We start from the raw sequence: 26,083 nt of genomic DNA on the forward strand, positions 1-26,083 counted from the left end.
CAGTGAGAAGTTGATAATTGCTAGTTATATCATAAGATAGATAAGTGAAATAAGAATTGAAAGTGTCATTGCTTTTTTAAGACTATATGTTTCAGTATTAAAGCAGATCAGAGCAGACTTCTGAAGACTCGTTTGTATGTATCATTTTTTTCTAATAAAATAGTTTGTATATTATGTAATAGAAAAATAAAACATTCTCTTTTGTATTCTAGTTCAAAATCAAGGAAAACACCTAGTCATTTTCTGTCTTCCCAAATGCATACTCCAAAAGATGATGTTGATTCACCATTACCACCAATCAGTCAACGCCTGGCACACCTTCGACCTTCTCGGGAACTGCTAGAATTCTACAGACGTAAGGTTGCAGAATTTGATAGTGAACATGAAGACATGCTACGTGTGCTTGACACATACAAAGCTACTTATGAAGAACAGGTAGATTTACTTTGGGAATTTTAAAATGTTTTTGTTAAAACAATGATTACTGTAGATACTCACAGATAAGCTGACCCTCAAATTTTTAACCAAAATACCATGAACATGTCGCGCCACAGATAAGCTGAATGTGAAAATATAAAGTGAAACCTGTTTGGAAAAACATAACCTTACTTTTTAAATTATTGAATAACCTAAAACAATAATTAATTTATGGAAGTAAAAATTCCTGCATTACTTTAAAAAACAAATATGCTTTACTGCATTACTATGGAAGCTTATAAAAAGGCCTGTTATTTAACAGAAGTATTGCCTTTTTTAAGATGCTGTCTGCTGCTGTCTGTATAATATCGTACACATGTGTATGCTATGACCATCTGGTGACAGCTAGTGAGGAAGAAGTTAATCATGTGCATAGCCTACAATTGCAGCAATCAGCCAAGCAGAGCAAAGTATAACTGTTAATCCAGCTCTTTGTTATAGATATCTTGAAACAGTGTGATCTGGTGGTGTAGTGGCTTGTTTTCATACTGTGTGAGTCTTTGGTGGTGGTAATGTAATACTATCAGTTATACTGCTGGCACATTACAGGCTTTAATACATTGTAATACTTTAATATTTTGAGTGCGATTGCAATATCATTACTTAAACAAAGCTTCACACTTAATGAAAAGGCGGCAAGTGAATTCAAGTCTATTAATAGCAATTGATTGTTTCCTGTGTTGTTTCTTGGTAATGGTCTTCATCCACATACAGTACATCAGTAGAGTCACTACTCATCCCTTGTAATGCAGAATCATCTCGTATTGGAACCTAAAATATTGTATTTAATCAGTAAGGGACACAATTTCACACGTATGTTCGTACACCGTTTTTTGTATACACTATCTTGTCAAAGTGCAGTGAATAACATTGGAATAATTAAAATCAGACCAGTTATACAAGCGGAGTGAATGAGTTTAATTTTTGTATCATGCTAATGGTGCAGATAGATAAGCGCTGAGATAGCCAAGAACAGCATCATTATTGCCATTATGCCACATTTATATATCAACAAGGGGGCTCTGCCCCCTGCTCGCTTCGCTCGCCTACCCCCAGCGTTTTGAACCCGTGCCCGCCGGGCAGCCATGTGGGAGGATGACGCACGTTTAATACGGAGCGTTCGCCCGTGTCACTCTGGGGACCCCCACTGTTAATAAGGAGCTCCGTCTGTACTATTATGCGGTGCATTGTGAACTACTGCGGACCCCGTAGTGTTTCTCGTTTCAGTTTGTATCTCGGTCAGTCGAGCTTTTGTTTTTGAAGTTTTTGAATTCCGGTCTTCATTATCTGTAACTTGCTGTCCATGTGTTTGGCCCCCTCGTTTAACCTGTTTATGACGTTGTACTTTTCTTTCTACTCTGTCTTTCATTTCTGATCTCGCTTTATTCTGCTTTTGTTTTAATGACACCTGGTCCGCGGTGAACATATTTTCCCTTTTTCGAGTAATATGGATTTTCATTTTTTGGCGATATTGTGATGTTTATCGTACTGTTAATAATGCATCACTGTAATGTGATTGACCTATGCGGTATAGTTCGTGCCTGCTTCGCTTCCGCAGCTTGAGACGTGCGCTGCATGCGTCCACGTTCATTGTATCTGTCCATTTGGGCTCGTTTCTGTACCTGTGTTAGTCAAGCTTTTTGTTTTTGGAGCCGAGACAGTTTTTCTTCTGCGGTTTCAGAAGCGCGTTGTAGGCGCCTATGTTTATTGTTTTTTTTCATGCGGGGTCGTCTGTGTGGTTCCGTTACTCGAGCCGTATCATTTTGCAGCCGTGATTGTGAATTCATGACTGCTCTGTTGTTTGTCGTTAGTAATATGGATAAGTAATAAGGATGATCACACTCACTGTTAATATGGAGTGTTTTCTGTGGTTGTACGGTTAATAGTGCATCACTGTAATGAGATTCACCTATGATGTAAAGTTTTTACATGTTCAGATGACGTATGTTTAATACGGAGTGTTTGTTTCTTCTTATTATTACCCATCAGGTGTTATCTGTGGGTGTCCTGTTAATATCGTATCACTGTAATGTGATTCTAATATGTATTTTGGTCCGTTTTCTTGTTGTTTATGTATGAGGGCGGGTGTCCGCGTCCGGTTTTTGAGAAGTGCGTGGATTCTGCTGTGTAGTGGGACTCCATAGTCTGTCACATTTTACTGTGGTGCGGAGGGGTGACTACTCTTTGTCCGTACAATCTCGGGCGTGATTTGTGAACCTTTGTGGACTCCGAAGTATGTCCCGTTTCACTGTTAGGCAGGGATAATGTGATTCAAATATGTTGTTTTGTCCGTATTTGTGGCTTTTCTGTATGATGTCGAGTGTGTGGTTGCGGTCGCTGTTTCGTTTTTGAGCCGTAATCTCGGTCTCAATGGGTGACCCTGTGTGGAGTCCGTAGTCTGTCCCGTTTCACTTTCGGGCGTGTGTCTGACTCCTCTTTTTTGTGTGCTATAGGCTTTGTGTGGCGCATGCGTGTGACTCCTCTGTGTTGTGTGCTATGGGCGCGTTGCCTCATTTCTTATTTCTGTTAGTGGAGGGGTGCTTTGTGTCTCATTTCTTATTTATGTTAGTGTGTGGACTCCGTAGTCTGTCCCGTTTCACTGTGGGGCGTGGGTCTGACTCCTCTTTTTTGTGTGCTATAGGCTTTGTGTGGCGCATGCGTGTGACTCCTCTGTGTTGTGTACTATGGGCGCGTTGCCTCATTTCTTATTTCTGTTAGTGGAGGGGTGCTTTGTGTCTCATTTCTTATTTATGTTAGTGTGTGGACTCCGTAGTCTGTCCCGTTTCACTGTGGGGCGTGGGTCTGAATCCTCTTTTTTGTGTGCTATGGGCTTCGTGTGGAGCCTGCGTCTGTATGGGCTTTGTGTGGCGCCTGCGTCTAACTCCTTTTTTTGTGTGTGCTATGGGCACGTTGCCTCATTTCTGTTAGTGGGCGCACCATATCTTGTGCGATTTCCGTTGGTTGGAGGGGGGGCTTTGTGTGGCGCCTGCGCACTATGTTTGTTGCGTCCACGGGCATGTCCCTGCGTCCATATCCGGTTTACCATTCTCGTTTAGTAATATGGATGGTTTTAAAAACAAAAAAAAGGTAAAAAAACACCGTACAGCAGAACCTTCAGAACAAAACCGTACACACAGTGCTTTCTGCTAATGCAAGCTCGCCCTTGAAATATAAGAGCGTGTCAAGGTATAAATCTGAGTGAGAGACGGTATATCAGTGGGCCAGCCCTGCCCTGGTGATGAATATGTTTACCGTGGAGATTTTATGGTCACCCATGGAGGGGTATCTAACCAGAAAGAGCACAGTGCAGGTGCTACCCATGTCCAAGCAGCTAATTAACAGGTGACACAGAGCAGAAGCCATTTCCTTATGCCTCACTCACACTCGCTCACACCAACGCAGAGATGGTATTTTGTTATTTGTTTAATTGTATATTACCTACTGTAACCTACATTAGCCTGTATTATACTTTAACCAATTAAATTAGGCAGTGTTCAGTGCAAATTGATTATGCTAAATTTACATCCATTTGGGCTGAAGGTTAAGATAGTTAGGCTTGTTTTACAATTCATAAGTGATTCTATGACAATTTGCAATTTAAAACCTCTAAATAAATAACTTATCAAGATACATATTAAGAGTTTTCAATCTAATTAATGACTTCTTTCCAGGTAACAGCTGAAGAGTTGACTTGTGTGTATTATGTAGTTAAACACAACAAGAGCTCTGACAGTGCTGATTGAGCACAAAAGCTGAAACATGATTTTGTGTTTCTGTTTTTTAATATTTAATTATTCAGTCCTGTTTTAAGTTGGACTACTGAGATACAGTTATCTTAATGAGTCCATTATTAATCAAAATGGTTTTTTTTATGCTTCTTTGACTGAAATATTTTATTGTTAATAGTGTCGTTTTGTTTTCTTATTGTAATTATTTTAGTTGTTTTTTTTATATCCTAATTTTTTTAAATTCTATATATAAAATAATTATTTAAATATAGCACATATTTCTATGCCTACTTAAATTATTCATTTAGCTATAAAGTAGTCAATGGACTTGTATGCAATTTAAAAAAATTGGAAGTCATATTATATATTAATAAAGTATCTATCTATCTATCTATCTATCTATCTATCTATCTATCTATCTATCTATCTATCTATATTTATAGTTGAGCTGAAGGATAGCGTGATGCTCAATCAAATATATTTCAGTTGATGCATGGAAATGTTTAAATAGTGCAATATGCTGCTGAGCCACTAGATTGGAAAGTCCGCATTGCAAGATCCTGCCAGTTTCATGTTATGCTGTATTCCTTTGGAGTGTTGGGAAATCATCTTTGCAGGTGTCCTCCACACATAATATGAGACCTCTCACAATATATATTATATAGAGCGTTTGCTCTACTGTGAAGTTTGCACTGTAGTTGGACATTCTTTATGAATATTGTCCAGCCTCTGATTAGTATTTTATATGCTTTGGTGACTGTTACATTAATTCGGTTAATAGGAAAAGGTGGGGGCATAATAAATGATGAATATGAACACTGCTGTATTATCTATATAATTGGGAAATGAATTACAGACACAATGATGCTTCAGATATGAGTCTATTAACATGTACCTCTTGTCATCATTACTTTCTGTATAGGGGTTTCAGGACCTTTTCGTACACTCAGAGTTAATAACGTTTAAAAAAACATTTCATTTCTGGCCCGCAGATAATCCAAACTAGTAGTGTGTCATATGTATCCTCTACAATAATATCCTAATTGTCTTAATGCCTGAGCTGACATTGAGTAGTGTCACTCACTGCAAAAAACAATCAAAAACACGCATTGAGACTTCATGCATTCACTGCATCATGTTGCTTGGTCTCATGAGGTCAGTTGTAATTCTAAAGCAAAAATACACATCTGGGGATAGCCAATTAAGAAGTTTGTAGTGAATAGCATTGAAATTGAGTGCTACAAAGGCTACACCCACAGGGCTTCTCCTAAACACCCACCCCTGATTCCTCCAGACCGTAAAATTTAAACTGTTGGGGTTCAGGGTGAGAGCAAAAGAAACTGCACAAAAAATGACACAGAGGGGAAATAAAATTCTAAAACTGCTGTTATCAGATAAGGCTCGGTAGGATAAGGTAATTGAAGCTTTATTGATTGATTTTGTACGTTTTAATAAGCATGCGACAGGAGAGACGGCTGCTTGCTTCCACGTGTTTCGAGAAGTGCTTCTGTCTGCCATATCTTTCTGTCATTTTGCATCCCTATATGCCATAACAATGATCAGAGCCTAGATAAGCATTGTGGTCTAAAGATATACTTTATGTTAAAGGTACTGTAGGTATTCTGGCCTGGCACGTTTGTATTTCCATTTATACATTAATGTTAATTTCCTTTAATTATTTATTTAGACGTGCCATGAGATGCTATGCGGCCTTCAGCATGTTTCTATTGGTGCTGTTAGACAGATTTATTGATTCGGGTGTGTTGAGTACTAAAATATGCATCTTCTATGGCTCTTAGTTATCAACTCTCTTAACAGCAGTCCTTTTCACCTCTTTTTGACTGGGTGTGACACATCACTTGTGTCAAATGCATATTTTGAAATTCATATTTTCATGAACATAGCAGTTTATCATAATCAAAAGCTTTCCCACTGTCAGATCAAATTAACGAGAGCACCATTGCTGTTTTCTGTTCAAAGTCACCTTCCTTACCTTGAGCACCAACTTCATTAGTCATTGGATTTTGTTTTGAAATGTGACATTCAGCGAGCCATCTAATTGTTCCCACCATGGTTGTCTCCAGACGTATGCAGTCGTTCCGGCCTATGGCACCATTTGGGACCAGCCATTTGGCCATATCTTAAATTGTATGTCAGTAACAAAGGTCATTTGCAATTGAGGCTCTGTGAGTCTGATGTGGGACACCGGTATGCATACTGCAACTGCCAGTACAAAGTAGCACAATCTGATTTTTCACATCATGGCAGCCACACAGTGAGTCAGTTAATAAACAGTGTTTGTCACCTGCTGGATTGTGGGTTGCTGTCATTGGTTGCAAGTTATTTACAGTGGTTGTCCTAGCGTAGCAATGCTAATCACTTAATTTCCCAATTTCCAAAATGAACTTGTTTCACCAACAGGGGCCCCCCGCCAATCACGTTCATTTCACCAATGCAGTGGTTAGCAATTACTGCTAGTAAACTTAAAAAGGCAAACTGGTTCACAGGACCATAAAGGATGAGAAACAGTGGTGTGAGGGAAGGCGGACCAGGGAGAAAGCATTAACCATGTGGAGTGGCACCAATCAAAACAAACCTTAAAGGACCCTTCAGCAATCAGAAAATATGAGAAACTGAAATAAAGATAATAACGAAAGATTTATTACTATGGCTGGTTTTGGCAATTTCTAGAACATTATTACCTTATTGTTTTCTGATTGCCCTGGGCCATAACTACAAATCGCCTTAACGTGGCTGGCAGTAAATCAGCACATGACTGCATATTATACATCTAGCGTCTACACAACATGTAGCCTAGTAAAACAGATTACTGTGTGGGTGCATTAAAAGCTGTAATTGTGTTTTTTTTGTTTTGTTTTTTTTTTTTGTTTTTTGTGCAGTATTCAACAGAATTTGAAGTCTGGATTTGTTGACTTATAATAGAATATTTTAGATTTTTGTTCTTGCATATATCCTGCTCAATTGTCCTTAAAGCAGAGCAGTTTAATGTTTATTTATTCCCTGTAGTTTTTTGTATTTTATTTCCCTTGGATTCATGTCTTGTTTACATTTGAAGTGTCTGTTGCTTTCATTATAACAGTTTTCGTTGGTCTTTGCACACATTTTGCAGAGTAAATCCTATAGGCCAGTTTGAAATGGTTTACTCATACTTGCACTGTTTGATCTCATAATACTCGCACTGGTGGTTTTTATGTTTTTTAGCATTTTTGCTTGATGTAATTTTTTTTTTTTTTTTAACATTAATCCTTCAGTTTTAAGTTAATAAGACCTGTTTTCCTTAAATATGTTGTTTCCATTAATATCATTTGTAAGGCACAGTCAATACCCTATTAACAAGAGCGAGCCAGAGCTAGTACAATGTAAATTTTTGAACATTGCAAAATATTGTCTAATTATCATTACTGACAAAATACCAGAAAATATCAAGACATTTTTGTCAATATCGCACACCCCCTAACCAAACCCAATTTTTGTGCCTATTTTGGGCACTAAAATTTTCAGCTTATCCATGGGTAAATATGGTATTTCTTATTTTGTTGTGTTACATATTTAAATGGAAAGCATATTTAAATGCTTTCCATTTTTTTCTACACATGTACACGTAATTCTCTATACTGTTAAATCAAGAATAAAAAAAAAAAATGAAAATTACTATGAATTCACCCCTTTGTTTTAACAAATAAAATTGAGTAACACTCAATTTTCTTTAGAGATGGCATTGTGTGCATTAATAAGGTACACCTGTGTGCATTTCATACTCCAGCTGTGTTTATGTATATGATTACACTGTAAATATCATTGATTTTGTGAGGTCTCAGAACTAAAACAGCAGATTACATCAGTCCTGCTGTCATGAAGATCAAGGGGCTGCCCGTGGAGCTTTTAAAATAAGTTGTTAGAAGGGTTAAAAGCTAGAGAAAGTTATAAATAAATTGGCAAAGTCTTGAACCTGCCTTAAAGCACAATGAAGTGCCATGTTTTTTTTTTATTTTGTTACAATACTTGGTTAGTCAAAGTATTTGAGCACTCTATTTTTTTAGATATCAACAATAACTTTGGTAATGCAAGCTTCTACTGTCCTAAACTCTCAATTAGGAATGGCAGTGTCTTGGATTGCTTGTCCGCTATTGACAAATGGCATCAAATTTTTAAAAATACCACAGTGTATCATGCAGAATAGCAAATAAGCCCTTTTTGTCTTGTTTTCTGTGCATTACTCTTCCCCTCCTAATAATAAACCTTTGGTGTCTTCTGTTCCAGCCGTAGCCTACTATACACTGCCTATAAACTACCTGCTCTCTGTCTTTTTAAAGTTTTCCAGGAATGTCTGCAACAGTTGTGATACCTGGTTTCACGATTGCAGTGGAAGGAATATTGGATTCAACATCTAATACTAAGATTCTGAAGCCAATGTTAATAAAGAAAACACGGAATCCCCTTGTCAGGATTGATTGGGCTAAATCCTCTTTTGGAATTAGTTTTTTCTTTGAGTTTTAATTGGAAGTTTTGCATTAAACTTAATTGTTTTTATTGAGGCTGTTAAGTAAATAACCTGATACATTTTCTGCATTTTCTAGTAATTCACTATTCTTGAGAATGTTTTGTATTGTCTTCCAGCATAAACTGCAGTGGGAGCTAAGGCAACGGGAGGGAGAGATTGCAGAACTACAAAAAGCACTGAGTGACATGCAGGTTTACCTATTCCAGGAGAGGGAACATGCTCTTAGATTGTATGCTGAGAATGATCGTCTTAAAATCAGGTAATTGATATTGTGCGCTATATATATATATAAATATATATCTATAATAATAAAAGGCAAAGCCCTCACTGACTGACTGACTCACTCACTCACTCACTGACTGACTCATCACTAATTCTCCAACTTCCCGTGTAGGTGGAAGGCTGAAATTTGGCAGGCTCATTCCTTACAGCTTACTTACAAAAGTTAGGCAGGTTTCATTTCGAAATTCTACGTGTAATGGTCATAACTGGAACCTGTTTTTTGTCCATATACTCTAATGGAGGAGGCGGAGTCACGTATCGCGTCATCACGCCTCCTACGTAATCACGTGAACTGAAAACAAGGAAGAGATTTACAGCATGAGTCAAATGCGGGAACGAAGGTAAATGACGTTAATTTTTGAGTGTCTTTTAATACTGTGTAAGCATACATATTAAAACATGTGCAATTAAACGTGTGCATTTACGGGGTGATTTCTCAGGCTTAAAAGCTCGCCTTTTATCAAACGCGAGAACAAAGGTAAATGACATTAATTTTTGAGTGTCTTTTAATACTGTGTAAGCATGCATATTAACACATGTGCAATTAAACGTGTGCATTTACGGGGTGATTTCTCAGGCTTAAAAGCTCGCCTTTTATTAAAAAGGTAAATGCTAACTGTTTTCATTCTGAAGGGCACAAACCACATTGGATTTTGTAATGATAGTTGATTAGTAAGGTCTATTAAGGGATACTTACAGAATGATTAGTAATGCCTGTGAATGCCGATGCAAGTAGGAGAATGGGCGTGAACTAAAGAACGATTAGTAACTTGTACAGTACATGTCTCTAAAGTCTGTCTATTAAAAAGTTATTATATCTTTCAATCCTGTGTATTGATTAAACTACGAACCTAACAAGATCACTACATGGTGTCAGAAGTGGCGGATTGGAAGAGGAATGTGAAGAAGAGGTTCAGCTTTTGAACGAGTCGTGTGTCTGTGAGTAACCCGAAAAGGTGATGAGAAAGCGCTAAGACGTTCTAGCAAAAGAGAAAAAAAAATGTTAGGATTACAGCCCCCAACAAATCTCCAGTTAAAGGGAAATGTAGCTGAAAATTGGAAAAGATTTAAACAGAGATTCGAGTTGTATCTTGCTGCGATTGAAGCAGATAGGAAAAATGAAAAAATGAAAGCGTCTATGCTTCTACATGTAATTGGTGAAGAGGCGCTAGAGGTGTATAACAATTTTCAGTTTGAAGAAGATGGAGACAATATGAAATTGAACAAAATAGTTGAAAAATTTGAAACGTATTGCAACCCAAAGCGCAATGTGACGTTTGAGCGGCGCAAGTTTTTTTACATGTTTCCAGAAAAGCGGAGAAACAATAGACCAGTATGTGACGGAATTGTGTAATAGGAGCTGTTCTAAGAAGAAACCGTCAAGACATCAAAGGACCAATAACCTCTAATCAGAACACTAACACCAGCGAAACACATATTAACGAGAAAACAAGTATAAATCAGGAAAGAACATCTCAACTGCAAACACAATTAACCAGAATATCAAAATGTCAAGTAAAACCACCAGAATGACTCATTGAGACATGTTGAGGATTAAAGGAACATTTTCAATTAAGAAATGGCTGAATTCCTTTAACAGTTGTGCTTTTTATACATAGTTTGAATGCTGGATGTATGCCTGAAATGTTCTGGATAGTTCAGTTGTTTGAAGTGATCAAGAATTAAACGTGTGCATTTACGGAGTGATTTCTCAGGCTTAAAAGCTCGCTTTTTATTAAAAAGGTAAATGCTAACTGTTTTCATTCTGAAGGGCACAAACCACGTTAGATTTCAGCCGTTAAACGCGCAAAAATGTCGGTACACCAGATAAATAAGCGCAACATATTATCAGTTGTATTGTATGCTTACAATACATATAGAAATGTGTTAATCGTTAACTAATAGTATCGGATGGTGTTTTTCGACTCACGCCTTGATTTAAACGATTGCATGTCTTGGTGGGTTTGCATAGCTTATTGTCAATATCTTTACACCTCTTTTTAAGACTTATTGACTGAAACGGGCTTTCATGAAAAAACTTAGGGCTTTGCTACAAGATACACCCTCCACAGCACAGGCAGGTGAAGTGACTTCCTCAGGGTCACACAGTGGTGTCAGTACCAGGATTTGAACTGACAAGCTCCGGGTTTGCTGAAATATTACTGAAGAATGAAAAAAAAACGAAAACGGGCAAATGGGGCTATGCATACAAATGTCCATCCATCCATTATCCAACCCGCTATATCCTAAATACATGAGCCAATCCCTGCCAACACAGGGTATAAGGCAGGAAACAAACCCCGGGCAAGGTGCCAGCCCACCGCAGGGCGCACACACCCACACACACCCACACACCACAGACAATTTAGAATCACCAATGCACCTAACCTGCATGTGTTTGGACTGTGGGAGGAAACCAAAGATATGTGTATATGTAGATATGTATATATATGTATATGTATATATATGTTTACATAACCTCTTTAACATACTACTTCTCCGCTGCGAAGCGCGGGTATTTTGCTAGTATATAATATATGTGTGTGTGTATAAATATACACTATACTAGCCTTCCCCCGCGGCTTCGCCCGCGTAGAAGTTATACAGGACAACGAGGAGGGCCCTGCCTGGGTCCCTACTCTTGGCATCACGCTTCCCCCTTCCCTTGACTCAGAGCCTCTGTCTTGGATTAGCGCAAATATGTTGTTCCTGGAAGCGAACTATGATTCTTAGCGCAAAGAGAGAAGTCGCAAAATCAACCCGAATGTTCAAGCAAATTCTAGAAAAAAGCCTAATCTAAATCTGTTAAGTAGTTCTCTTGTTCTCTAGCTAAGCGGATGTAAGATACGCCCTGAGGCTGGCGTGTGAGTGAGGAGGGCCCCGCCCCTCAACCCACTGCTTCTCTCTTGGATTCGCACAAATAAATCGGTACTGCAAGCGAACTATGATACTCAGTGCGAGTATATAATAGAGAGAGAAGTGTGTGTGTGCGTATATTTAGCCATTGGCTTTGAAATGACGGTCAGGGCTCCATAACGCTTGTAACCCCTGAATGAGATGAGATGACACCTTTCAGGAGAACCTCACTTTTAAAGCTCCCAGGCCCGAAGGGGCATAGTCAATTGTCCTTATTGTGAACTGAGGGTGATAAGAGATAGGAAGGTTCGCGACAGTCTCACCAACAAAGTGGTAGTGTTTACCTATATATATAGGTAAAATTCCATTACAACAAACTCCCAGGGACCTAAAAAATATTTTGTTGTAATGAGATTCTGTATTTGTTGCAATAGTGCTTTCTTTAACTTGCGTCCTGGCGTTTGCAATCATTTCAATAGCTTCTTTTGCGTTAATTTTAATCTCCTCCTGCCTATAAGTTATGCTAATGAGAATTTTTCTCAGCATTTCCTTGTAATGATACACTTTCAGGGTGCGAATGATGCCCAAACCCAATGGCTGAAGCGCTGCCGTGCAATTGGGTGGGAGGAATTCAACGCGAACATTATCTAAATGTGGAAGTATGTTGTGGGCAGCACAGTTATCAACGAGAAGCCAAATCATCCTTTTTCTTCATATTGTGAGGTTTCTGAACTCTTTTGAGACCACTCCCCACCCAACGGGAACAACACGCTGAAGTGCGTCCTGAAGCGCAATTGCAGCGTCTGTGGAAGATTGTTTGTCCGTTTCTAGGGCAGGGCAATAGGAGGCTCACAGCGCTGCAGTGAAGTGCCACAGAAGCAAATCATAAAAGATCGGAGTCGCGCAATAGAAGTCCCTGTCTTGCACCCCAAAACACGAGGCTGAGTCTCAGTACTTTAGCAAAGCCAGCTTTATTCAGCTTGAAACAGGAACAGCACAGTTATTTATTGTAGCATGATCTGCCACTCTGCTATACACAGACACAGCAGTCAGGCAGGGTTGTGCAAGTCAGTAATCAAGTAATCCTGTTATCTGCATTTACAATGTACGTGCTCCTAACCTTGCATCACCCATCAAGATCTTTTCTGTTTACTTTGGCGGAGAGACGCAGCATATCTATGAACCTGCTATTGCCCCGTACAGACGCGAAGATCGCACTTCGGGACATTCTTCGGCTTGCTGTCTAGTTGTGGGAGGTCCCAAGAGAGTTTACAAACCTGACATTTTCTTGAATGAGTGCCGCATTAATAGGAAGGTTTCTTGAACGAGCATCACTGAACCACATAAAAACGGCTTTTTAGATGTCTTCAAATGCAGCAGTACACATACGTTTGCAACCAAACTTTTTTGGCTCTGTCTTTCAAGAAAGTCGACAGTGTCAATGGCGAAATTCTAAATTCACTGGCAACGTCTTTTTTCTTTTTGCTGCAAAAAATTTGTTTTTTTTTCTAATATGAACTGTTATTGTTTTTTCGTGTCTGTCATTTCTATAGGAGGGTGACAATGAGTTAAATTCCAATGGATGTTTTTCAAATGTTGACGAGCAATAAGCAAAAGGTGTCACTGAAAACCGCAGGAAACAAAAAAGGAAAAAAAAAATCTGAGGAAAATTCGAAGAAAGTGTTTCTGTTTGGGGATCATTGTGCACAACTGAGCTGCGACCACAGAACTAACTGCTCTGTGGATGATTCATTCAGGCATTTCAATGTCTTTTGGGCACTTTGTTGTAATGAAAGTGTAGTAACGAGATTTCTATAGACTCGTGTCATATGGGGAAGCTGTCGGGACTATAAACATACTTCATTGTAATGAAAATTTTGTTGTAAAGATATTTGTTGTAATGGAATTTTACTTGTATATACTGTGTGTGTGTGTGTGTGTGTGTGTGTGTGTATATGTGTGTGTATATATATATATATATATATATATATATATATATATATATAAAATTAGGGCTGGGCAAGTTAACACGTTATCAGTATTATATATTATCATTATGTGTGTGTGTGTGTGTGTGTGTATATAATATACATATATATATATGTCATACAAGGTTTTGGTTAAATTGTACTACTCATGTTTCTAAGAAAGCAGCATACAGTTTTCCAGCTTGAAATGGTAGGGGTAAATTGACCAAGTGAAATTTATGGGCATTATAAATACAGATTCTCCTTTATGATCTAGGCCACTTGGTTCTGCACCTGAGACATTAAGTTTGGGATTTCATTCACCTTAATCTAAAGCTTTTGATATTTTAAAGGATGTACTTAATACAGAACAACAGAACCATGACAATATCAGATTCATTAAGGCATTCCCACCAGTGCATCTAAGCACCATGGAACCTATATTGAACTATTCTGGAGTTGTTCTCCATTTTTCATGAAAATATGTATATCCCTTTTTGAGTGATGTAGGAACAGACTTAGAAACAAACAACAAATAAGATTTATATGTGTAGACCTAGATTTGTTTTCTGGCTTTGTCCACTGAAAAATTAAAGTGACAAAATTTGTATTTAGAGAACATGATTGATCTAAATGAGTAATTTCACTCAACTGTGGGCTTACTACTACTACTGGTTAGCTGAATACAGTTTCAAATATGACAGAAAAACAGTGGTGGACATGTTGTGATGGAAGTGATTACATTTGTGACTCCACTAAATAACTCCAGAGACAATATGGCCCCACCTGGGGTGGCTTGTGGGCAGTAATAAAAAATCGTTTGGAAAATTGATGAAAGAATAAGTTTTATGTAATATTCGGCAATTGAACCTGAGTTCCACTGCTTGGGAAGTGTACTAACAAAAAAAACACCATCACAACCCTTGTGTCCTTTTTCTGCCAGTTGATCACACTATAGTATTTCAAGCCACCCCACAAGGCTGAATGTTTTCTATCAGTAAACTTACTTGTGCTTAGAAATACCTGTGTGCTAAATTTGAAGTTTGTGGCTTGAAAACCAAATACTGTTTATACATAAAGAGCAAAGAGGAATTGTGTTTTATGGATAAAACATCCATAGATCCTTCATCACATTATATCTAGTGGAAATTGTTTAAAAGATGCACCTCTGTTGTAATAATTGCATAATTATCAATCAAATTTATCAGGCTGGCCACAAGTACATCTCAAGCTGTGAGTAAAAAATACTTCACTGGAGTAAAACTAAGAGAACATATTAACTTGATGGTGGTTAGAAAAGTCAAGACTATTTTGTTTTAATCATTCTTGCCTTAAATGCACAATCAAAGTCTGCTGAACACAAAGATAATAATGTTTAAGGCCTTGGAATCATTTCTGAAAAAGTGCATTTAACTGTGTTATATTTTGTTTGTAACATGTTAAGGGTGCTTAATAAACAGACTGAAATACATGTAATTATTTTCAATGTTGTAATTTTAATATGGAAGTAAAATAAACTTTAGCATAAACCTTAGCTTTAAAAGAAATAACAATGTACCCACTTAATCCAGTGTAGGATCTTCAGGAATCCAAATCCAATCTAGGCAGCACTGGCTTGCAGACCAGAAAATAGACTGACCACCTATCCAAGGCTATCACAGAGGCCAATTACGCATGCTTTCAGAATGCAAATTTGTAATCGCCAGTTTTCTTAACTCATGTGTCTTTCGGTATGTTAGAGGAAACCTACCTGAAGAAAACACACGCATGTAGAGAAACTCTGTAAACTTTATACAAACACCGATAAGGAATTGGATTCAAACCTAAATTGCTGGACCCATAAGATCATTGTACCATCCTGAAAAACTCAAATATTCCCATATATACAGGGTGAGGCAGAAGAACTCACCACTAGGTGGAGTGACAGATGTGCGATAGGTGGCATTAGGTTCACGAAATCTTAGCATTTTTTAATTTTCTTTTTAGTTGAAGCCATGGAGCCGTGGACAATAGAACACCACGTTTTTGCGTACGACTGTTTTGTCAAGAACAACCAATCTATTACCGCAGTTCAGCGTGAGTTTCGTTGCCATTTCAATATCCACAGAAATAAAGCTGTTCCCGCTCGTAACACTATCCTACGTTGGGTTAAAGCACTTCGTACACGAGGTACACTAATGAACAAAAGACCGCCGGGGGCTACACGAATGGCACGTACCCCTGAAAATGTGGAAAGCTTACAACTAGCCCAGCTGTGCAGTCAAAGTCGATCTGCTCGGAAACATTCTTCTGAACTTGGCCTCAGTAATCGCTCGGAGCGCTATATCGAGATGATAAACAACTTTTTTTTTTACCTGAATTACGACGAAAACGTATTCCCATCCGGTGTTTGTAGTTTCAACAGGATGAGGCGACAGCCCACACAGCTAGAGCATCAATGGATGTTATTCGTCCTCTCTTCCCTGGTCACCTCATTTCCAGGTTTGGTGACATTCATTGGCCTCCTTGGTCAACTGACTTATCCATGTGCGATTATTTTTTGTGGGGTCACCTCAAGGCACATGTATACGAGCATAAGCCTCATACATTGGAGGAACTGAAGGAAGCCATTCGCATGGAAGTCACCCAAATCAACAGAGCGATGTTGAAAAGAGTGGAGGCCAACATCCATGAACACCTTCAGAAATGCATCAGTGATAACGGACACCACATGGGAGATATTGTTTTCCACACTTGATTTTGTCAAATGCTATTTCAATATGAACTCAAATCTTTCAATAACTTTCTTTGTAAGAAAAAATTAACAATTTTGTGATTTTGTAAAAAACGTCCGTCCTTTCTGCCTCACCCTGTATATATGTATATGTGTATATACTGTATATGTGTATATCTGTTGTAACTGCTAGGAAGTAGTACATTGTCCATGACTTAGAGAACGGTGATTGTATTTTTTTCTTTAAGGAAATTGACAAATGGAGGACTCATTAATTTTTATTTACCGAACATTGGTAGATTACGTGGCCTTATGTTGGTATTTAAGTTCATGGGATAATAATAATAATAATATTTATTTGTATAGCATATTTTCATACAAAAAAGTAGTTCAAAGTGCTTTACATAATGAAGAACAGTAAATAAAAAAAACAAAAAAAATATAACAACATAAATTAAAATAAGACAATATTAGTTAACATAAAAAAAGAGTAAGGTCCGATGGCCAGAGTGGACAGAAAAAAACAAAAAAAGACGGCTGGAGAAAAAAATAAAATCTGCAGGGGTTCCAGGCCACGAGACCACCCAGTCCCCTCTGGGCATTCTACCTAACATAAATGAAATAGTCCTTTTGTGTCTAGGGTTCTCATGGAAGGACTTGATGATGATGGACATGCAGACTTCTGGCTTTTAATAATTTAATAAGGATAGGATACTCTAGACACATGAAAGTGATAAAACATTTTTAAATAGGAAATACTCTAACACTCTTGGCTCTCACTTGCGAAGTGCAGAACAGAAAGTTTGGGAATGTATACCATTTTTAATGGAGGATTATAGCATTAGTTATACTAATACTTTAGGTAGTTATTACTACCTAAAAATAATTTTGCACTACAGCACTGGCTCTGATGCATGATGTACAAGAGAATGATTTTGTTTCTTTTATCTGTTAATTTAGGGAAATAGAGGACAGAAAAAAAATCCAGCATTTGCTATTGCTGGTTGGTCCAGATATTGAAGAGATCACCTATTTTCATAAAGAACCTCCACATAAGGTAAACTCAGTGTTTTAAATGTTTATTAATTTTGTTAGCTAATTTTAACAAAGTAAAATCCGTTTATATTGCAAGTTGCCTTGTTTCACATCTGTGAATCAGTCCATTGGAAGTCTGTTCATCCATACACATACATGTGCCCTTCACTAATCACCAATAGTTGTAATCAATCCTTTGGGGTGAGCTGATTATACTGGTTTAACATGCTAATGTTTTATATTAAACAGTATTTGATTTCTACCTTCTTCAACACTGAGGAGTACTAGATTAAATTCAGAGGTGCGTCTATTAACAAGAATAGAATCATTGTCCAGTGGACCTTAATTGTGCAGATCCAGAATATGGTTATGTTTAAAGGTTGTCTTAAATCAGAATTCATAAATACATATTTAGTGGTTTACAAGCTATATAGTTATTGTTCTGATTTTTTTTTTTCTTTTATGTGTCAAATAATTAATTATAATTTGTTTTAGGTTACTATTCCTCAGAAAAAAGCACTGCATTCTGATACAAGCAAACATGCAGAATTTCGGTCAGCCAGATCAGGTATTACAATAATAATTAAACTTTAATACAGTTGTAAAGAACGTTTTTTGTTTTTGTTTTGTTTGTTTTTTTTCTTGTGTTTTGCTTAGAATTTGTTGAAGTTTTTGTTGTGTCCTTTTTTTTTTTTTTTTCCTCTCTCTCTCTATTATAAATATCTAGTGTCGAAATATTCATGACATTTTTTTCCTGATGGGTCTGCAGTGTGCCATTCAAGATGTAGATTTTTAATAGATACCTCACAGCATGAGCATCACATGTACAGTGCATCCGGAAAGTATTCACAGCGTATCACTTTTTCCACCTTTTGTTATGTTACAGCCTTATTCCAAAATGGATTAAATTCATTTTTTTTCCTCAGAATTCTACACACAACACCCCATAATGACAACGTGAAAAAAGTTTACTTGAGGTTTTTGCAAATTTATTAAAAATAAAAAAATTGAGAAAGCACATGTACTGTACATAAGTATTCACAGCCTTTGCCGTGAAGCTCGAAATTGAGCTCAGCTGCATCCTGTTTCCCCTGATCGTCCTTGAGATGTTTCTGCAGCTTAATTGGAGTCCACCTGTGGTAAATTCAGTTGACTGGACATGATGCACTGTATATTCACTATGTGCATCTTGAACTGTATGTTCAGAATTGTGTGAATCACACATGACTTTTGAAGTTTTTACTTGATAACCTAACCTTTTGCCTCATATTACCTCAATGGACCGAGATTAGAAAATCAGGTGAATGTGTACTACTCCTTTTTGAGGGGGAAGAGAGGAATAGTACAGTTTCAAAAAAATTTGGTGTGTTGAAAAATGCTGAGGTGGTTTAGTAATGCGGAAAGAATGGAGGATAACTGGTAAAACTGTACAGTGGGATGGCATTGGAGAGAAAGAATGAGGTCAGGATGGAGGATGGAAAAAATGTAGAGGGAGATGGTTCATTCCTCAACATACCTGTAACCATGCAAAGTGACAAATATGTTTTATGTTAAAATCAAAATGTGAAGCATAGTTTGGCTTGCTGGCTTTGTGGGTTTTTATTCTTATTTAAGGTTGGGCAATATTTATATTCAGATTTATTTTGAAATATGTATTTCACTTTTATTTTTTGTCTCTCTCTCTCAAAATAAATGTGTATATATAAAATACACAGTTTTGTGTCTGTAAGGAATATAAAGTTTTCAGGGAAGCTACGGTGTGTGTGTATCTTCGGGCCACTAAAGGGCGCTTCAACCCAGACCCAGACGCAGACAAAAGTTTGCCACACAGCACAAGTTCATTATAGTGGGGAAGTGCTTTTTCCTAGCTCCCCACAGCAGAACAGTTCCATAACAGTCCAAGCACCAATATACAGTTCTTCTTTCTTCCCTTTCTCTTCCTCATTCTACTTCCACTCCTCCTCTGGCAAGCGTCGTCCTCTTCCTTCTGACTCTGGCTCCATGAGTGAAGTGTGGTGGCTCCTTTTAAGCTGCACCCACGAGTATTCCATGTGGCTCGTTAGGGAGGTTTGGAATCACTCCCAGGTGTGGAGGAAGTCCCAACCCCTGGCAGCACCCACAGAACCCAAAAGGGCTGCGCCAAACTACAACTCCCGTGGAGTCCGGTGGGGGTGCCATCCAGCGCTCCAGAGAAGGTAGTATCTTGTACAAGTCTGCTCCCCCGGTCCTTCCAATATATTGGCCTCCCGGCCAGGAAAGACCTAAACCTGTCCATCACAACATATATCATATATAATGTATTTATATATAATATATATCCTTTCCTGGCCTAATCTATTGGCAGACATTATAGGGAAGAAAATGCAAATTTGGTACTGGCCTTTTAAAATCTACTTTGTACACCCATAATTCTAGGCTGGCAGCCTATACTTCTATTATCAAGTGCTGTTGCAAAGCTAATTGATATTTATTTTTTGACAATGAATGTTATTTGAATATTCATAGTGAACTATGAATACCATGCTTTAAGTGACTGTTTCAGACATTTGTACAAACTGTGTTTATTTCTTGTAGCCCTAAGAAAAAGTACATCCAAGACTGTAACAGGGTCAGAAAACCCTGTATCTCCAGAGCGCTATGTGAAAGACAATCAAACACTTCTTTTGCAGGTATTGACAATTGTATCTTTGCAAGTCATTGGATGGTGGGTGGGAGGGTAGGTGTGTTGTGTTTTGTTTTGGTTTTTTTTTTTAATCCGTCTACCAAGAAAAATCACAAGTTTTCATTGCTTTCATATTCAAAGGTAAATTATTAATGTTCTACTAACCCAGATTATAATTCAGTAGCATTGCCATCATGTATTTTGAGAAGACATTTTGTCTTTAGTTCTTTGTGAACATTTGATTTTGGAAGAGCAACATAACCTCAGTAAAGTTTACATGAGATGTTTGTGTACCATGTACAGTTTTCTAGTCTTGTTTTTGGAGGTTAGCCTTCATATTAGAGATAATAGTACCATTTCTTTCTGAAATCAGTTTGTTATATATATGCACACATACACATACAAAATATAAAACAACATAGATGCCTGGATTAACATGCCATTGGAAGGACAGCGCAATTCCCACTATTGCAGAATTTAATGTTAAATAGAGAGCTATAAGGGTTCATTTTTCGGATGTTTTAAACAGCTTGCAGGAAAAAGTTGAGAATTTACAGAATCCCACAGGAAACTGAATATTAAAATGCCACTGAATTCATGTTAGGGCACTTCAGCACAGTTAAATGCAGCAATTGAGAGAGCATATTGTTCACCTGACAAATACAACCCAAGAGTTTTCACTGTAAAGTTTCAATAGTTTCCAGAGAAAGAAAATGTTCTTCAATGTGCTAAGGATAAAAGGCACCAGTTCTTATGAAGGGAATCTGGTTAGTATTTTTCTAAGGTGATTTGGCCCATAGGTAAACCTTGTAAAATGGTTTAAACAGCAGCTGCTTAAGTCGGGACACGTAAAATATTTTGCCTCTGTTTTTATATTTATATATTTCTTACAAAGGTTGAAAACTTTTTTGTTTTTTAATTTAAGATGAATTATTATAGCTTATTTGTTAATATGGTTTGTATGTTTAAGGTTGAAGCTCTGCAGGCACAAATGGAAGAGCAAACCAAGCTGGCAAAAGAGCAAGTGGAGTCTTTATTGGAAGATAGACGCATTCGAATGGAAGAAACACAAGTGCAGCAACAACGTGACCAAGAGAAGATTGCTACACTAACAGAAAAGTATGTCTCTATATACAGTTGGGCAATTATGTAAAATTCTCAAGTTGATGAATTTCCCCATAAACATCATTGATAGTCAATATTATTGGTTAGGGATTTCGAAGCTGTATAACCATTTTAATAGAAAAGGCCAACACAGCTTATATTGCATTTCATTTAGTTTTCAATTTGGCCAGAGGATATTCCCATTGTTAACTGTCATGCATTGTGACAAGTTACAAGAATATACTCATTTAGTCAGTCATTATCCAACCCGCTATATCCTAACACAGGGTCACGGGGGTCTGCTGGAGCCAATCCCAGCCAGCACAAGGTAGGAACAAATCCCGGGCAGGGTGCCAGCCCGCCACAGGGCACACACTAGGGACAATTTAGGATCGCCAGTGCACCTAACCTGCATGTCTTTGGACTGTTGGAGGAAACCCATGCAGACACGGGGAGAACATGCAACTCCACGCAGGGAGGACCCGGGAAGCAAAACCAGGTCTCCTTACTGCGAGGCATCAGTGCTACCACTGTGCCACCTATACCCATTTAATATAGAAAAACGGATGTGCAAATGGTTGAGTAAGAAGAAATTGGCATACCTCACAACCCTTTGCCATCAAAGCAAATGAACATGCTGAGTCAAACAAAGTAACCAAAGTTATTTGTTGGGTGAGCCAGAAAGTTTTTATTGTGAAAAATTCACAAGCTCAAATTGTTATGTGTAGCTTCCAGCAGACTATGCTTTAGCAGATCTCATATGTCATTATTTATTGGTGCTTCTGAATTTAGATAAATCACAAAATACAAGCAGCGCAGTGCAAGATGGACAAATGATACTACAGCTGTTTCAAACTTTAAATGTGAATAAAATATGTTTGCTTTCCATAAAAAGTATTTTTCTTGCTAAACCACATAGGTCAGCCTTCAACTCCTCAGAAATGGCACACCTGTATAGAAAATTAGCCTGGATTTAAATTAAGCATCAGCATTCCCTTCAGTTTTAATAATCCATGTCAAATTTTTTATGGGGCAGTGACAAGGATACATGAACCATCAATTGTACCACTGAGTTGCTTCCCTTATCAGAGCCTGAAGCAGAGGTGGTTAAAGATCATAACACACTTCCCAACTACCAGTGGTTTATTTACAGTACACCCCCAAAATTCGTGGGGGTTACGTTCCTAGAGTACAGGCAAATTTTGGATGTGGTTTTAAAAAAAAAAAAGCCTATTTTTATAGTTTAAAACCTAAATATGCCCCCTAAACACTTTAATTTAATTTCAAACTCAGCTTAATACATTACCTAAAAAAAGAATGTAAAGGTAAACCTGCATACTGTACAGTACTGTACTGATATGTCACCCGCAGTGCTAGAATGTAAAAATTCCGATGTTACCGCTATATGTACTGTAATTCATGCAAGCGCGTTTTCATTGCCAGAAGCCTTAGAAGATGCAGGGCATTTCAGTGGCATCTTGGGGCTTTAACTCTTAAACTGCCACATACTTGGGGGTTAATACATCCCTGGATGCCAAATACTTTTTTGCTGCACTTTAAGTAAACGTCACAATTTACAAAGAAAAAGTGAAATTTTAATGGAACACATTTTTTTTTTCATGCAAAGAGCATCACAATTACTGAAACACTAATCATTTTACACACTGCTAATGAAGTGTAAAAACTATTTAAAAAAACTACTGGAACAATATGTACAAGGTGCAACTAACGCAATGGATGAAATAAATCACTGAGCCAACTGTGCTTGAACTGGCTGCACTCAAGCACACAGAGGTAAGAGCTGATGCTGGCAGGCTAGTCTAGTGCAGCGGCTCAATCCCAGGGACAGTAAGGCTGCAGGGTGTCACACTTGGGTCAGAGAATTGCACAGAAACACAGGAGATTGTAGAGACAGGAACTTTATTCAAATACTTCAAACAAACATGTCTCTTTCAGAAGTAAAATTAGCTCAGTATGCAGTTAGTTCTCGATTAAAAGAATAGGCAAACATCATAGGGGAGCACAACGAGAGGTTGTCTGGGGGAGGAGAGAGAAACAAAGCAATCAGCCAAAAAGGACAGGTGCTGTTCAGGCTTTGAAGTATGTGTAGTGTCGTGCGAGAAGCATATCACGAGACAGAGCAGCCGCAAGTAAGGGAGCAATGTGAAAGTAGTCTATCAGCGTTTTTTAAGAGAGGTTTTTTGAGGAGCGTCTGTGTCTTCTAGGGGTGCGTTCAGCCCCCTGCTCACAAGGGGCTGGCAGTGGTCATGAGCTGACTGCTCAATGAATGTATGGCACTGACTGATCAGCTCCTGCGTGCTTGCAAATGGTACTGGGAAATGACTATAGCCGGTTGTGGCGGTTTAATTGTTAAGAGGAACAAAACGGAAAACACGAGAACAATCAGCTGGGGATGCATCACAGTCAATAAGCAGCAAGGAGAAATGAATAACACTGTAGCGGTCTGGTGCCGCCAAGATTCACACCGTCGAGAAGATGGCAGTTTGTTTATTTTTATGGTGGAGATTCCAGGGACGCACCCAGCCTTGGCCTGACCCGCACGCACTCACAAACAGAGACAAAAACAAAGCAAACCAGTAATCAAACGGCAAATAAAGAATGTAATAAAAAAAAATGAAATAAATGAAAACAACGATACCACCCCTGTTCCCCTTACGTCAATCACACATTAAATACAACAAAGCATAAACAAAACACACAGAGTAAATCATGAAAAACGGCAAGGGATGAAATGTAATTATGAAGATAGATAGTCCAGAGATCTGCATGTTGAATGGGAATATAAAGATTCCTACCGCTAGTTCCTGAAATGGTGAAGATGGATGGACGAGACAGGAGCGCTCCTTTCTTTGGAGGATGGCCATGAATCCACTTACTGTCCTCATGTACACAGGCAGACAGTAGACAATGCAAACGCTGTGAGAAGCAGCCCAGACACAGACACATTATAAGTTCACCCAAACACATGTTTATTTACACTATTTACAGTTTCTATGTGCACAACCCCAGTGCCTCCAGCACCAATCCCCCAAAGTCCAGGCCTCTCTCATACTAGTGCCTGCTTCCTTCAGGTCGCCTCTACTCTTCTCCACCAAGACTTTGTCCACTCCTCGCCCGACTCTAGTCACGGTCTGAAGGGAGGCAGCCCCTTTTAAGCACACCCAGATGGGCTCCAGGTGCTCCCCGACACTCCCCTGTCTGGCGGAAGTGCCGGCTGCGCACCAGGAAGGACTCTGACTCTGGGTGTCCCCTTTCTTCTTCCCCCCAGCACTTCCAGGTGTGGCGGAAGTGCTGAGGTCCAGGGCTGTCTAGGCACTGGAGTGCCCCCTGGCAGTGACCACGGGCCTCTACAGGGTTGGGCTTCCAAGCCCTGCACCCGTGGCCCCCAACGCAACCAGGACGGTCGCCCCCTCGTGGTCTGGAGGAGGCACAAGCTCTCCTCCGGTCCTCTCGGGCGTCCTGGCTGGGTACCACCCCCAGCGGTCTGCCACAACACACACAACGATCCAGGACAAAATGAATAAGTATAGGTAATCCAACAGAAGGCAGACAGACAGGAACTTGTAACACAAATAATAAAACCTTTTTTAAAAGCCGTGTTGACATCCTTTGACCCCAACAGCCCCAGCACCCTCAGCAGAACACCAATCAGAGCCACTGCAGGGACTGCTGGAAGTTGCAGTTTCAAATTCTATTGGCTACTTTCACCATCCCAAGCCGCGTTTTCCTCTACAGTTGCTTCCTGGTCTCTCTAGAGTGCAGTATTGCCACAATAAAAGCCATAAAAATTGTGGAGAATATTTGCGGTTTCCGCTAACAATTATTAGATAGGTTCTAAGGAAAAAGCCACGAAAACTGAACCGCAACTTTGCGGGGGTCTGCTGTATTCCAAAAAGACTGGATAATATGTTACTTCCACCAAGTACCAGTGGCAGTATACCATAATACTGGCTGTGACATGCTTTTTGTGGGTGTATTTTCGAAATCTCATGTTGTTCTGCTCATCTTCCTAAGAGGCTGAAGTCTTTTATAAATACAGAAAAATGTGAAACAAAGCTTGTGGAGACTGGGCAGCAGTAGCAGTCACTGAGCAAGGCAAGCAGGTATTTTTTATCACCAGTCCTGATTCCGTTCATGCATTCAGACTTACAGCAGTAAAGTTGGCTTTGGCTAGAGCTGTCAGTGCTCAGTTGTAATAGTACAACCTCTGCCTCTCTCATCTTCTCTTAAAAATACATTGCAAACAGCTTTCTCTGCTGGCCTTTAAAATGGAGCAACTAACACTGAACACCACAACAGAGGAGGTTATCAAGCTTACTTCCATTTTGCGAGTAAAAATGTATTCAGATTTGTAGTTTTCTGCTAAATAAGTACTTCAGCTTTTTAGTGTAAGTAAATGTATTTACAGCCTATCCATATAAAATCGAGATACAAGTGCATAGTGTATTTACAATTTGTTTAATTACTTGGTTCAAATCCTTGGCAAAGGAAAGTCCATTTGAAAGTCTATGGTGGGTGTGTATGTATATGTATTTATGTTGTGTCACGGTGTGTGGTTCGTTTATTTGACAGCCTGGAGATCGGAGAATTATTACATTCATAGCATTCGTAAAGGGGCTTCGCCTCTGACGCTGACATCCGAGGTTTGATCCCCACGAGGGGATGCAGTGGAGTGTGTACGCCTGATGAGCCCAAATAAGAGCGAAATATGTGTCG

The 26,083-nt window shown here is 38.7% G+C and overlaps 1 protein-coding gene across 2 annotated transcripts in view; it reads left to right on the plus strand.

The window, feature by feature from the left end:
• ccdc77 (coiled-coil domain containing 77) overlaps positions 1 to 26,083 on the plus strand; it is a 45,701-nt gene that overhangs the window by 8,805 nt on the left and 10,813 nt on the right. For both annotated transcript variants that reach the window (XM_051930813.1, XM_028809378.2), the window contains exons 3-8: positions 213 to 435; positions 8,844 to 8,986; positions 17,506 to 17,602; positions 18,076 to 18,148; positions 20,155 to 20,249; positions 21,213 to 21,361. In XM_051930813.1, coding sequence (XP_051786773.1) covers positions 213 to 435; positions 8,844 to 8,986; positions 17,506 to 17,602; positions 18,076 to 18,148; positions 20,155 to 20,249; positions 21,213 to 21,361 — 780 coding nt within the window. The remainder of the gene's footprint in view (positions 1 to 212; positions 436 to 8,843; positions 8,987 to 17,505; positions 17,603 to 18,075; positions 18,149 to 20,154; positions 20,250 to 21,212; positions 21,362 to 26,083) is intronic.

The sequence above is a fragment of the Erpetoichthys calabaricus genome, chromosome 1 (assembly GCF_900747795.2).
Source record: "Erpetoichthys calabaricus chromosome 1, fErpCal1.3, whole genome shotgun sequence".
In the NCBI taxonomy this organism is placed as follows: Eukaryota; Metazoa; Chordata; class Cladistia; order Polypteriformes; family Polypteridae; genus Erpetoichthys; species Erpetoichthys calabaricus.